The sequence below is a fragment of the Denticeps clupeoides genome, chromosome 5 (genome assembly GCF_900700375.1).
Source record: "Denticeps clupeoides chromosome 5, fDenClu1.1, whole genome shotgun sequence".
NCBI lineage: Eukaryota > Metazoa > Chordata > Actinopteri > Clupeiformes > Denticipitidae > Denticeps > Denticeps clupeoides.
The window spans coordinates 25,458,980-25,474,066 of NC_041711.1; the positions used below are offsets into that span (position 1 = coordinate 25,458,980).

Below are 15,087 nucleotides of genomic sequence, written 5' to 3' on the forward strand. Positions count from 1 at the left end.
ACCAAGGGTGATGGTTAAAAGCAGAGGACACGTTTAATTTGTGCACTGTGTGCTGTGCTGTGTATCACAATGACAATCACTTCACTTTGTTGGCTGCGAACCAGCATTAATTAAGACTTCAATAATGCTTGCAAAGTCAGAGCCTGATCTATAACCTTTATATTATAAGGCCTGGGTTTAAACACTAGTTTAAATGTACCTCAAACCAGGGTAACTGTGTAGTAAAAGAATCTACAGAAAATCTCACTCGACATAAAGTTAAGGAATACAAGACACATACAAAAATACATTACTAACAATATCTATATAATAACCTACCATAACCCATTTAGAGAGCTATTGCTTGTCAATATATATTTAAAGACCGTATTAGATATACACTTCAGCAATGAGCAGCAACTAAGAAAAAGAAGAATAAAACTAAATATCGTCTTTTCTTACTAGTTATCTAAGAAAGTCTTTAGCATGCGCATTGCTAACGGCTAACGCTGACTCTGGCGCGGAGGTACCGGCTGGGTTTGTCTGAACACCATTGGTCCTTTCAAGTCGACGTCAACCAATCAACTGGCGTGTTGTTGCGACGCCTCGAATACAGTATTTTCTCTTTCTGAGGCGGAGGCCCTGTCCGGTGAGTTCTTCTATCAAACGAGTTCTCGCGTCCGATTTACGGAGTTTTGGTACATTTTATTCCTCGTTTTTTTTTTTTTTTTTTTTTTTTTTTTTTAACCGGCCCGCGCGGAGTTTCAAACGGGGGAGACAGCCCGCGCCGGGATTTCCGTGCGAGCTGCCGTACCACCACCGAAGAAGCGCAGGGCGCCCTTCTTCGCCGCTTTCCCACCGCGGGGCGGTAGGAGCCGGGCGGCGACTCGGCTCGTCGAGCGTACAGCGCTGGTCCCTGACCAGGACGCCACTGCGAGCGCCGCGCTCGTTCGGAGGAGCGGAGTGCTTCGCTCAATATTTCAGAACCTTCGCGCATTAGCTAGCCTGCTCGCTAAGCCGCCCGCTAGCGTTTCCTGCATGTAATCAGATAATTTAGCTTTGACTGACACAACGTATGGTGGAATGGCGCTGTCGAGAGAGAAAACAACAAAAACAGAATAAAAGTAATAAAAAAGGGCCGACACAGTGCTGCTTATTTTGAAGCGAGACGCCTGAAAATATCCCGCCCACTGCAGTTTAGTCTGAGATGTCCACCGGCCTGCGTGTTTCTGCTTGTGATCGTCACCGGGCGTGTGTTGGTCGCGGTGGAGGCCTTACACCCGTTCACCGGGGTTGAAGTCTGCTGCACACCGACGTGTGGGCCGGCAGCGTCTCGGTTAAAGTTTAAGCGGTCCTACACTCTTCGTCTCCTCCCGCAAAAGGACACTCATGTGCAAGAAAACCATTTGTCAGACGTGTTGTCCTGTCTTTTTATTTTTTTATTTTTATTTAAAGTAACCTATGAGAGTGAAAAGAAAAGTTTATTGCCATGAATTCTAATGTCAAGCACCCTGATTCACCCGAAGAGGGCAGTGTTGCCAAACGAGCTTTAAAATGGGCTCTGAAAACCTGACAAACCTGACAAAGGTATGTTTAGTTGGTTGAATAGTCTCCTCTGTCTTCGGTACCACCCACCATACTACTGTTTCTGTACCCCCCAGAGCGATGGAGACGTCCTCGGTGTACATGTGCTTCCCCTGCTACCAGGAGTTTCCCACCCTTGAAGAGGTGCTTGCCCACCAGCTGACCTGCAGCGCAGAGGCACCCACAGCCCCGGCCCTACAGACAGAGGTATCAGATCTACGGACCCAGACACACGGCGGCTGTACATACTGCTCTCAAAAGAGGCCGTAAACATGCCACTGGGTGTGTTTCAATATCTGCTGCTGATACTAGTGCATTTGATACATTTTAGCGTGCAGTCTGTATTGAAAAGTTTTATATTTTAAAAATACTTCACTCACATGGCTTCAATTTACTTTTGAATATGTTTGCATTGAATTGTTAAATTTGCATTAATTGTTACTTCAAAATACGTGTATACTACCTGTCAAGAGTTTGGATGCACCTGTTCAGTGACTTTTGAAGAATCCAACGCAAGAAACCTATTCAGCATTTTTTGTAGTACGTAGCAATTGAAGTATGTTTAATGAATATGTTTTTTCACAGTCGCCTCTTTTAAACTTAATGACTGCTGTGTTCATCAAAAGCCACTTCGTGAGATGAGTGAATGATAAGAATGTGTTCAGCATAAACCAGGACTGTTGGAAAACATCCCTGTTGTTGAGAGAAGGCAAGAGTGTGAAATGCTGCCATCACAGCAAAAGCTCCCTGCTTTGGAGAGATGCAAATGTTCAACTTTTTTTTTTTTTTTTTAACCTCGTGTTTTTTCATAGCCCTGTATTTTCAGTTTTGTTCTATAATGTAAAAAATGCAAGATCCATAAATGAATATGTGCATCTAAACCGTTGGCTGTTAGTGTATATATAATAAGCATGTGACTCACTCCTAGGAAAATGGGTTAAAAACAAATCTTGCTTGCTATGCAAGCTTTCTGGTTGAGTCCTGTACTTAGAAGCTCCTCAAGATTACTGTTACTTCAAATGCAACAGCAATCCAGGCACAGACAAGTGTCTTGTTGAGCTTGGAAATGTGTCTTATTAAACAATCTGTCAAATTGTCAGAGCGGTTGAAGGACCAAAAGAAATTGCTTGGCAGAAAATTGAACTGTTAGGCCAATTTTTCTTCACTCTGTCAGAACATGAACAACTGTCAGCGACTCATCTGGGTTGCTTCCTCAATCCACGCCTTGTTCCATTTAAAGTGGCCTTTCATCTGGAATTTTAAATGGACTAGTTGGGCTATTTTTAAGAGATGATGAGTCACACTAACCAGTGTTGTCATTTCGGATTAAGACCACCACAAAGGCTGTTAAATTGCTCACTCCGACCCCCGCTGAACCCCCTTTAAAGAAAATCATGTTTTTTTTTGTTTTTTTTGAACGAAATGTAATCTGACATCATTGATGCGGTTTTGACTTCTCAGCATTTGGCATTTCAGCAGTAATGTGCAGGATATTAATCTGAAACAAGATGATGACAGGCAGGGTTATGTGCTTGTTGAAGAATAAAGCAGAATGTTAAGGCTTACACAAAGAAAGTTGATCTGGACATGTCAATCTACAGATTTTACTGCTGTTCTCGATCAACCAGTGAAATTTGAAAAATACAAGATGGCAATGCACTCAGCTTCCCCAGCTCTGCATTTAAGGTGTCAATGCTTTCCGTTCAAGGACAGCCAGCTGCTCCATCTTGCTTGTAAGATGCTTACAGAATATTAAATCGTGGTAGTCGCACTGAAGTTTCACCTATCTGACTACTGAGATTGTGTCTGCATTGTCCTCCTGTCTGATGCTGGTGTTTACTTCAGGTGTGATGTGCTTAGTCTGGCTGTTGTAGCGACAGAGCAAACATTCCCTGAGCTCATTCATGTCGACGCTTCATTTTCTCATCCCTGGCAGCATCAGCAGCAAGTGGTGTGTATGCCCCAGATCACCCAGGTGGAGTACCAGACGTCGGTCGGTGTCCCAACGTCTCCAGAGCCCAGCGTACCAGACAAAAGGAGCAGTTCAGCCGATGTGCCTCGAATCCTGTACCAGTGCGGTGACTGCGAAGTCCTGTTTGATTCGCTCATCCTTTGGCAGCAGCACCGCAAGCAGGGCAACTGTCAAGACACGGGGCAGGACCAAGAGGGGCCGGATTATGGAGAGGCCGATGGCGCGGAGGTTGATCTTGTTACAAGAGTGGATGAGCGTGAGAATGTAATCACCCATTATGAACTGGAGGAGAGTGTGGATGGGATGAAGGATGGCCAGACAATTGTGTATGAGAGCCAAGCCGAAATAAATAGTGGAAGTGAAGTCCAACCTGATCTGGCAGCAGAGCCCTCCCAGGAAGCAGTAGCGAGTGGAACGGATGGCCCCGAAACACAGGAAGCTCCTCCTCATCCCGAGACCGCCCCGGTGGAGGAGGACTATGAGGAGGAGCAGGAGCCACCAGTCAGGAAGAGAGGTCCTAAGAAGGCCAAACCCCCATCGAGCTTGCTGTGTGTGGACTGTGGGATGGGCTTTGGGGCCGTGGCCGAGCTTGTGTCCCACCGGCGAAGCCAGCATGGGCTGGCGGACGCGCTGCACCGCTGCCACGTGTGCGGTGAGAGCTTCCTCAACACCACACTCTTCCTCTACCACCGCAAGCAGCACCGCCAGCGGCAACAGGAAATGGAACAGGTCGAGGAGGCTCAGATTGAGACTGTGGTTGAGTCCCCCATACCAATCGAGGTGTCAGAGGTGGCCCACGGCCAAGGCCTCCTGCTCCTGGCAGCTGCAGGGGAAGGCCAGAGCCTGGGCATCCCCACCGTCCTGACAAATGAGATGCTGCAAGGAGCACTTGTGGAAGGGGTCACTTCCCAGGAGGTTGAGTTTATTAGTGAACAAGAGGAGAACGGGGCGGAGCAGCCTGAGATTGAAGCAGCGTTGGAGGCTGGGGACGAGAATCTTCCTAAAGACACGGAGGAAGAGAAAGGGGCTACAGAAGAGAAAGAACAAATGGATGTGGAGGAAGTGTTCACCTCAGCACCTGCCTCCACCTTGTCCCCCACCCCGCAGCAGGAGAAGAGCTTTCTGTGCAACCACTGTGGCATCTGCTTCACGTCCGAGCCTGAGCTGCTGGAGCACCGCAGAACCCAGCATGGTCTGAAGGGGGCTCTGCACTGCTGCCCTGTCTGCGGCCTGGAGTTCATGAACACCACCCAGTTCCTTTACCATCGCCGGGAACACAAAAACACTGATGCTGGCCAAGGAGGCAGTGCCATGGGAGCAAAGAGGATCCTGTCCCCACCCAGTGCCGCGTCCGGTTTATCCAGAGCCAAGGTGGTGAGAATGGGAATGAGCCTCCTGAAGAGCAGCCAGCAAGGTTAGATGTGCTAATGTCTGTGTCTGTGTTCAGGGTGGCGATGTGGTAAGTAATTTAGACTTTGATTTCTTTTAGTTCTCAGTAGAGTTACTTGTGTTTGGAAGGTCTGAATTATTAATTGATCCACGAGTTGCTAATGCAACTTTTAACAGAGGGACTCAGGGGAGTGAATTCCGTAATTGAAGGGAACCAAGAAGATGACTGATCTCCTGAGTGCTGGCGTAATAACCGGCATTCTACCGCAACAGTATTTCTCAATTGATTGCGGCAGGTTCTTTGTTTGTTTTGTTTTTTTTTGTACATATGAGGCAATTCAAACATATTTTTTTAACTTTGTTTATCTGCAGAAAATTCTGCCACTGTCTTGGCGAGTGAAGATACAGAGCCGGCCAAAACAACCATCTTTCTTCAGTCTGTCACATCCCCTCAGCACCTTCAGAACCTGTCCACCACTCCTGTGACTTTGTCCGAAGCAGCCATTCCCCCTCCACCGGCCAAATTGACCAAAGACTGGTCACGTACGTCTCTGCCCCATGTGTGCCCGCACTGCGGCCGCACCTTCACCCGCCGCTGCTTGCTGCGTGCCCATGTATACAGCCACACAGGTGAGAAGCTTTTCAGCTGCAAGGTGTGCGGAAAAGCCTTCGCCAGCCCAAACAACCTGCTGCGCCACAGCCAGACCCACGCGCCCATCAAACCGTTCCGCTGTGGCCTCTGCGGCAAGACCTTCTCCCAGGCAGGAACGCTGAAACGCCACTCCCTCACCCACAGCCGGCCTGGAGCCCGCCGGCGGGTTGGCCGTGTCAGGCCCGGCAAGATGTCCTCCGAGGACCAGGGACCCTTCCTGCACTGCTGCCCTGAGTGTCCTGCCAGCTTCCGAATGAACACACAGCTGCAGAAACACAGGTGAGAAGGTGTTTTGTGCATCCAACGGGATGGGGATACCTCATTTCATGAGGTATCCGTATATGGTTGGGTGTGGGTGTGAGTGTGAATACACATTCCTATATGTGTGTGTACATGTCTATTAAATGGACAGTACCTCCGGGGAATATTCACCCCGATTCATTCAGTCAAATCGAGTCACATGTGGAATTTTTTTACATGCCACTCAGCGTAATGTTGTGGCTTTTAAATGCCTTTAAGAACCTGTACATGGAAAATGGAAAAAAATAAACAGTCAAGCAACCCTCTAGTCTTAGGGAATGTGTCACAGATATTGTTTACATGTACAGTAATGTGTTCCACTGAATTGCTTGACATTTCTCTTAATTAATGGAGTGCTTGAGTGGTGTTGCCTGTGGGGAAAACGCAACGCTATTTAAGAGAATCTGCTTAAATAAGGTCTGTGGTTAAATAGGCTTTAAATGGTGTATTTATTAGTGTGGAATAATAACATGCTTTTCTGTGACATTTTCCCCAGATCCAGATATTTTATGTCCAATGAATTAGTATGCTAACCTTAGTATGTAAGTGCCATCAAATAGCTTTTCTTTTTTTTTAAATCATAATCCTTCAAATCCTTCCTTTTTTTAAATGAACTGAATGCTACATGTAACATTTATATTAATTCATGCACAAATTAGGATTTCAGCAAATTACACTGCGACAAAGTATTTATCACACAATACTCAGTAAAACAAGTACTCTGGGAGAGTGGATATGCAAAAATGCATATCTCCCAGTTTATTAACAAAAAGTTATTAGGCGATTGTATATGATTAATCTGAGTTTGAAGTGCCATGCGCTTGGCTCTGAAGTGAAAATTTTGACTTCTGTTTTTTTCAAACTGCTTGTTGCCTTGGTTTTGCAGGACACCTATTGAATCCCAGCTTTACTTTAATAACCCACCAAACTTGCCCTCACCTTCATACAGTTGTTGTTGTATTATCAGGATTTCTAATGAGTTTAAGATTTAATGTAAATACCGTATGCTTAGGTCTTTATTTAGGTCTTATTTAACTCTGATGTATTTTCCAATGTAAAAGTGACCAAGGTGGCATTGACATTTGATATAAACTTTACAAATTGGTTGACATAAGCTAGGCTGCATGGTATGTAGTGTAAGATGGCAGTTTGAATGGTTTTCTAATGTACTGATTTGATATTTGAATGGGTGAGTGCAAGTGTACTGAGTTCTGGTTTGGGGATGAAGCATTTAAAGCAGAGGTGCTCAGGATTTTACATGCAACAAAACTCTAGTCATGTAACAGCAAAGAAATGTGGGAGAGCTGTTCCAGTTTGGGGAATAAATTAAATTATTTTCAAAGTAATTATTGGAAAACTGTTTTAAAGAGTCTTAAATTTTACCCGTTGAGCCCTGCAGAAACCTTGGTCATTAAGTTAATTCATTTCAAGCTCCCAGAGAGAAGGGGCAAAATAAAACGGTGGCATTGGGATTAAGAGGGCCGTAAAAATGTTTCTACGTATGCAATTTATGGATTAATTTTTATGAAAAGCCAAAAAAGGGCTCAATTTCTTTTTACAAGTAACCCTAAAAGTCATTTTAGCCCTTTAAGATCTATTTTATCTAAATACCATCTACACACAGTTTAGAAAACTGACGTTTTTCAAGTACTTTTGTATGTTATGGAAAAATGGCATTATGATGTGCCATTATAGGTGAAACCTGACGGCAACATTAAAACTGGAAGAGAGTAATGGATAAAGCTTTTTGGTTTAAATGAAGGCGCTCGTTTTACTTTTGTGAAGTGTAACCCTTTGTTATGGTGATAACAGACTTAATATATAATTGGTCAACTTAGCATCACAGTTCTTGTCCTCAATTCTGCTACCTGTGACCACACACTGCCCTGAAAAGCCTTCCCCTGATCAAGGACCGCATATGAAAGGACTCCAAATTGATTTCATCGTTTTGTGTTCACATGGAGTTCACACACCGATTCAGACCTTGGGACTTGTGTGAAAGCATGAGCTGGAGCCAAATCGAGCCAGTACCCTTGAACGAACTGGATACGGCCTCATTTGCGCTGGTGTCATTGGGAGCTGCCCTTTCTTTGTGCCACCTCATTACCACAGGGTTACACACAGGGGTCGAAACCAAGGCCCTCGACTCCAAAATTCATTTGGCAGCAGCCTGGGTTCTTTCAAATATTTATCAGAAACCCTTTTCTTTAGTGATAGAGCCTCATTGCAGCTGTGGACCTATACAGAGTTCCAAGAGAGCGAAAGAAATAAAGGATTAAATGCGGCACAAGGTTAAACACTGCAATACGTGCCCCTCTGCCAAGCAGTAACCTACTTGGGTTCATTTAACTTTCAGTGGGGTGAGTATAAATGTGTAATGCTGGCCCCCAGTCGCCTCACTACTTACACAATGGTGTTGAGAAGACACCATGGAGCACATGACTAATGACCACTCTACGCAACCGAATTATGAATAAGCTTTAAATCTTAATATTTTCTCACTTGTGCCATAGTCTAATTGATTCAGCATCGATGACCAGAAAAGAGCCCCAGACATCTAATGAAACGCACTGCTGTTTTTGGCTCTCTGCTTTCTAAGAAAGTGTTTGACATCATTGAGTCTTTCGCTCCCTCTTTTGGTTGTTGAATGATTTAATTTTGCTCACACACCCTGGTTGTGTGAGTGGCTTTCAGCCTCTGGGCTTGATATATTAATACCTAGTCTTGCAACCCACAGACTTTTTAAATATAGTTGACGTGTTGACTGTTCTTGTTCTTTTCTTGCCGATGACACTAATACTCTGAACTAAGTCTTGGTTTATGCCTTTCCCTTTTCTGTAAAGGAGGATTACACAACGATTAACCTCAAGGAGTGGCTTATGTGTGGAAAATCACATTACAAACAGGACTGAATTTCTCTTTCTATGTGTGTGTGTTTTTTTTTTTTAACCCCCTTTTTACATGTCTCTCTTTGGGGTCAGGCTCCTCCACACCAGTCACCCATTCACCTGTGAATACTGCGGTGATGCCTTCACACGTCGGAAAGATCTGGATTTGCATTCGCTGCAGCACCAAGGTCAGAGGTCAATGCTGGGGGTTATGGGGCTCAGTCAGTAATTGGTCTGTTTCACACACATTTATGTTTGGTACCCTTGTTACAGCAGGTTAATGTATTCTCATTGATTAATACTAACGTGGGGCTAAATGAAGTTGGACGAACATTTTTCTCTTTTGTCTTCGTTATGACCTTGTTTGTGTTGGTACGATTAGATGCTGATGACATTTGGTCCTCTGGAGCTTAAATATTGATTGCTATCAAAATGTGTTTCGGTTTGTTTGGCTCTGCTGTATTATGTGATGCATTGTGGTTGAATGTGTTCCTGTTTTGTGTGTTGCCCTCATCCGCCCTCTTCTTTTGTATACTTCAGCCCTTTTCCTGGTTAATTTGTGTGTTGGCCTCACTGCATGTGGACGTGAACTTCTCTGTTTGCAACTGAACCCAATTACTCCTGTCTGCTCTCATCTAACAGCATGTTGAACTGCTGCTCCCCGTGTTGCTGTGGTTTGCACTCACACACATGTTCTCATGTCATTTTTCTTTCTCTGTTTCTCTGTCTCAGATAAAGAACCCAAGTCGTGTCCTCAGTGTTCGGCTCAGTTCCTGAACCAGGCCGTTTTGGACATCCACCTGCAGCGCTGCACTGCGCAGGTCTCAGAATTGTCTGATTGCAGTGGTAGTGGGCGTGGGCGTGGTCAGGGCCGTGGCCGCAGCATGGGACAACTTGAGTGCGACATGTGTGGACACCGCTGTGTGACACAGGAGGGGTTGGAGTTGCACCGGCTCTCGCACACAGGGCAGACACCTCTGCGCTGCCCTCTAGCCCCCTGCCGCCGACGCTTTGCCACCAGTGCTGCCCTTGGTGACCACGTCCTCGCCCACTGCCAGGGCATGCAGGGCAAAAGCCAGACCACGCCCCGCCGCTTTCGATGTCAGCACTGTGGGAAGGAGTTTGCCTATGCGTCCACCTTCGCTGTGCACATGCGCATCCACACTGACGAGAGACCATTTGAGGTAAGTCCTTAATTGATATGGAAACATATTATTTTCCAAAGATCAACTTTATTGAAGTATATGTTTGTTCAAGTTCTGTCCACATATGAGCATTTGTATTGCTGCTATTGGCAGTACCACTATCATACTGTATTTAAGTCTTATTTATTTATCTGTCATATACACACACACATTCACTCACAGTCTAGTGCACTTAAATGGATTCATATGAGCTAGCTGCAGAGTTAAACAGATTGGCTAATGCGTGCAGGTTTCACCGTGGCCTGTTGGCTCCATGCTGCCGTTGCTTAGCAACAGTTAACACAGAATGTCAGATCTGTGTGTAAAATGTCATGTGGTCATGATGTAGTGCTAAAAAAAAAAAACGTTGTGTTTCACTCAGATAGCTCAAAAACAGAAGATTTCTTACAGGGCTGTGCGATATGCCGTAAAATTCAAATTGAACCATACACGATAGAAGATATAATATAATATAATTTGATCTGTAAATTGTAATGTATTTGTTTTTTGAAGGGGTCACATGTCCATAGAAAAGGCACTGCAGCAGGAAGTTGTATAATAACAGGGTTAAAAACCTGGAAAAGTCATGGAATTTGAAAATAGAATTTTCCAAGCCTTGAAGAGTTTTGGAATACAAAATAAAGTCATGGAAAAGTCATTGAAATCTGATTGACACATTAATGTATAACATTACATAGTACATAGTTCCACATAGTTTACATTTACAACTACAATTATTTTGTAAAAATGTGCAAAAACCCTGTGTATTGCTGAGGTGTGCTATGAATATCTTCCGGATGCACTGAATCACATCACTTTTTCCACATTTACAGCCTTATGCCAAAATATATTAAATGCATTTTGCATTTAAAAGTGAATACTTTCTCGATTCATTGTATTCTTAACTCTGAGGAGACCACGTCATCACTACATGACTTATTGTCTTGAACCAGGCATTTTTCTGGCATTCATGACGCCAGGAGTGCGGACTGAATGCTGAACTGCATAAAGGAATTGCCAATTGAAAGCAGTGCAAACATCCGAACGTTAAGAACATCCCGAGTGAAAATGCTCTCTAGGAAAATATATAGTTTATCATACATATGTTACATATTTATTACCCTCTGAAATATGTGAAAACAATGTATATATTTTTAAACCAACCATCCTGTATTGTGTAAGTTCCCTTTATGTTGCCAAAACAGCTCCAACTCATTTTCAGTCCCCTTCCTCTGTCGAGTTGGACTTGGAGTTGCAAACATACGCAAATGCGTCTTTCTTAAGATACAGACTGAACCAAGGTGAACTTTTGGGACTTTTCTGTAGTTTACTACAACTGCTGCTTTTAACAAGGCTGTGGCATTGAAAATCTCTCATTTCATCTCTTGTTAAAAAGATCTAAAGACCTTCAAATGCAAGCTAATACATTTCCTTTAAGGAAGTAAAGTATTAAGTAAATTACATATGTGTGCATGCATATGTATGTATATACAGACTTATGTATATACAGACTATATGTATTTAAAGGTTTGGTTTTGAATTATTAAAATAATGGTATTTACAGATCGGGTTCTAGTGAACCAAATGAATATTTCGATGATGGACTTTTTAAATAATTATGCAAGTTGCTCTAGATAAGAGCGCAAATGCTGGTAATGTAAAAATGTTATACTACATATACTATGTATTTAATGAAATCAGTTATACCGAACTGTGTGCACATATAAAATTGTAAACTGGGTGTACAGAATTGTCATCCTGCATCGTGCTACCATTGATCCCACATGGTCTTAGAAAATTTGGCCGGGCCCTCTAACTCCGTTGTTCACTCGTCCAGTTCTGATGCATGCATTCCCAATGTAGGTGCTTTCAGGTGCTCGTTGTTACTGAGATGATTGTCACCCATTTCTCTTTCTTCCAACACATACATACATAGGGTGGTAGTAGCCTAGTGGGTAACACACTCGCCTATGAACCAGAAGACCCGGGTTCGAATCCCGCTTACTACCATTGTGTCCCTGAGCAAGACACTTAACCCTAAGTTGTTACAGGGAGACTGTCTCTGTAACTACTGATTGTAAGTCGCTCTGGATAAGGGCGTCTGATAAATGCTGTAAATGTAAATGTAAACACATCACATGGTGACATTTCATCATCTCCCCAATTCTCTAACCCTTGTTAGTTGCTGCTAGATAATCAGAAAATCAATGTTCACTTGTCGTATAAGCACATGCAATTCAGTGCTTATATACACACACACCGATCAGCCTTAACATTATCACCCCTGACATTGATTCTCTCATTAGTGTGGCACCTGGCAGTGGGCAGGATGCACTATGCAGTAAATGCGCATTTTGTCCTTGAAGTTGACGTGTTTGAAGGAGGGAAATATGCGTGTGAATAATTATAAGTAGCGGTGACACCAGGATGCACCATGGTAAGAGGCAGAGGGATTCTGGAATCTGTACTCCCTGATGGCAGTGCACTCGTTCAGCAGGATAATGAGGAACACGACGATTAGTTTGGGCCTCCAAATTCCACAGACCTAAATGCATTCTAAGATACGTGGGATTTGCTGTAAGTCTACTCCATTGAGAAATCACCTCACAACTTTAGGACTTAAAGGATCTGCTATTGACTGCTTGGTGCCAGACGCCAAAGCATACCTTCAGAGTTCTAATAGAGTTTGTGCCTCGACAAGCTGATCAGTCTATATTTATATAGTATGAGCCATTTTGTAGGTTCTCAATTTTGATATTTTTAGTGTTTCTCAAAACTCTGAATGAAAAGTCACAGTTGGCTGGAGTTCTCAATGTAACACGTTTGAGCAGAGCAGATAAAACGTCCAACTGCTTCATTAGCCACAACTCATCAATGGCAATGGATGAGTGTTCAGAGAAGCGAGTAAAAGACCAGAATGACTTAATGCCTCAGCTGCTGAAATTGGCAGTGTACAGGCACAACGTGACAATACCATCCTCCACTCCGCTGGCTCCTGACCTCGGATTTTCTCAACATTTCCAGCTTTCCAGAGTCCAGAAACTCTGCTGATAAGTGTCTTAACCTCTGTGTTAGGCTAGCTGTCATACATTCACACTTTTTTTTTTTTTTTTTTTTTTTTCCTCTGTGTCAAGCCGAAATCCATTTATTTTCTCACATTGTCAGCCATCTCAGTTTTAAAACAAAGTTGAAGACGGCCACTCAAAGGCCTTGCGCTGTGGCAATGGGTCCTTTTATCAAGGCAGCGATGCCACCATGCAGAGTATATTCCCTTTCCTTCATGAGATGACACGTCGTGGCAGAGCTGGCTGGCCCTGTTTACCTGTCATCCCACTGTCCCTGCCTCCCTCGTCTCCCAGCCCTGATTTATACGGGAGGCTGTACATAGTCCTCACTGCCTGCCAGCTCTGCTGCCACTACTGCTATTCTGGGCTGTGCAGTGCTGGTCAGTGCTAACAATAGACATCTTTCTCTCTTTAAAAAAAAAAATCCTAATAATTTTGTTTCATTGTTTTGGTACGTTATGGTTATGAATTCTGACATAGTTCTCTCTCTCTCTCTCCCCACATTTCCCACAGTGCTCCCATTGTGGGAAGCGTTTTCGCCAGCTGCCCCACCTTCAGGACCATGAGCGCATCCACAGCGGCCTCCGGCCGTTCGTCTGTTGGGTGTGTGGAAAGAGCTTCAGCGTGGCGGCGCGCCTGACTGAACACGCGCGAGTGCACAGCGGTGAAAAGCCCTACGCCTGCCCCCGCTGCCCGGCCACCTTCCGCTCGCGCCCAAACCTCGACAAGCACCTCCGCCTCCACGCCGACGACCCCATTGACCCGGCCGCCGAGGCAGTGATGGGCGAGGGCGAGTCGGCGGTGCAGACCATCCTGCTGGTGCAGGCCCCTGCCTCCCCCACCTCTGTGTCCTCGGTCGGCGGGGCGGAGGTGGAGGAGGGCGCTGTGATCCTGCCAGCTGACCAGGTCTCGGCTGCCGGTGCCATTCTGCCCGGTTCTGGCTCGTCGGTGGTCATCCTCCACCCGAGCATCACCGTACCGAACATGAGCATGTCATCAATGCCCATCTCAGTGGTGGAGAGTCACGATGTGCCACACACACTCGAGTTCATTATCGAGGAGACGGTGTAGACAGCGGGACTGATGAGCGATGTAGAAATGAAAAAAGGTGTGAACAGAGTCAGATGTAGACTTGTAGAGAGTTAAGCAAAGTAGACAAGTATGAAAGTGTGCGTGCATACGTCCACACCAGAGAGTCTGGCAGGCGACGAAGGGTTCTGTGCGAGGTTGAGAAAAGCTCAGCTCAGGGATCTCGCCATGGAGACAGATAGACGGGTCAAAAAAAGACTGGTGTGAAAGTGTGGGGAATCTTACACGTGTGCCCGTGCAGTCAGATTGTATATACTGTTCGCAGAGAGAATGGCACCGAATGCTGGTGCATGTGTGTCTGTGTGTTTGCCCTCACATACAGCTGTTGTGTATTTTTTTTATGGTTCATTTTTATCAGAGCTGAACCTGACTGGCTGTAAACCCTGCTCTTTAATAAAAAGCTTTCTGTCAGCAAATTTATTTCCATGTGTCTCCTTTACTGGTCGGGAGGCATCCGGATGGAGCCCCGGCTTTGTCTTCCACGTCAGATTTCCTCAGTTTTATTGGCTTGACCGTAAATTGCCAAAGCACTCGTTTGACACAAAGCAGTATTGAATCACCAACACAAAAAAAAAACACAGGCAGAGCATAACCTTTTCTTGCAGATGAGACCCCCGCTTACTGGATGGATGTGATTCAGGGGGGAAGCTGTCTTGCCTAACAGGTAATAGATCCAAGCTGTCCTAACCTTTACTTCCTGCTCGGGGGGGAAAAACATGCAAGAAGAAAACACAGCGGTACCTAGCAGAGGTTAAGTGCCATTTTCTTAGACTGAGATGCATTGATTGCGTAAGCTCTTTCTTTGAGGCATGCCGACTTCCTTCTCCTGAATTTGCATCCCTATCTGCTTGAGCTGCAAGCACCAATCGACTCTGTGCCTAAGTACCATAGGCCCACAACCCATTAAGTATTTGCAAGCATTCCAAGAATCGGCTTTTGCCACATAGATGCACCTTGATTCAAGCATTTGTGTCTGGTGAGTTTC

At 44.8% G+C, this 15,087-nt stretch overlaps 1 protein-coding gene across 4 annotated transcripts; it reads left to right on the plus strand.

Annotated features, from left to right (window-relative positions):
• Window positions 1-565: 565 nt before the first annotated feature.
• Window positions 566-14,522, plus strand: znf574 (zinc finger protein 574). 4 transcript variants are annotated; one of them, XM_028981996.1, is made up of 8 exons: window positions 612-628; window positions 1,506-1,566; window positions 1,641-1,770; window positions 3,500-4,949; window positions 5,297-5,855; window positions 8,858-8,952; window positions 9,497-9,948; window positions 13,527-14,522. In XM_028981996.1, the coding sequence occupies exons 3-8, from the start codon at window positions 1,645-1,647 to the stop codon at window positions 14,082-14,084; spliced, it is 3,240 nt and encodes a 1,079-aa protein (XP_028837829.1). In that variant the 5' UTR covers window positions 612-628; window positions 1,506-1,566; window positions 1,641-1,644; the 3' UTR covers window positions 14,085-14,522. The 4 variants fall into 4 exon arrangements, with proteins under 4 accessions (XP_028837830.1, XP_028837829.1, XP_028837828.1 ...); XM_028981997.1 differs by lacking the exon at window positions 1,506-1,566 and having other exon boundaries at window positions 566-628; XM_028981995.1 differs by lacking the exon at window positions 612-628 and having other exon boundaries at window positions 795-1,566.
• The last annotated feature ends 565 nt before the right edge of the window (window positions 14,523-15,087 follow it).

What these genes read in the sequence shown, in the direction of transcription:
- znf574 (XM_028981997.1), top strand. Translation starts at nt 1,645, where the DNA reads ATGGAGACGTCCTCGGTGTACATGTGCTTCCCCTGCTACCAGGAGTTT. An exon ending in CCCCGGCCCTACAGACAGAG is followed by an intron (nt 1,771 to 3,499) that starts GTATCAGATCTA and finishes CATCCCTGGCAG; the next exon opens with CATCAGCAGCAAGTGGTGTG. An exon ending in CCTGAAGAGCAGCCAGCAAG is followed by an intron (nt 4,950 to 5,296) that starts GTTAGATGTGCT and finishes GTTTATCTGCAG; the next exon opens with AAAATTCTGCCACTGTCTTG.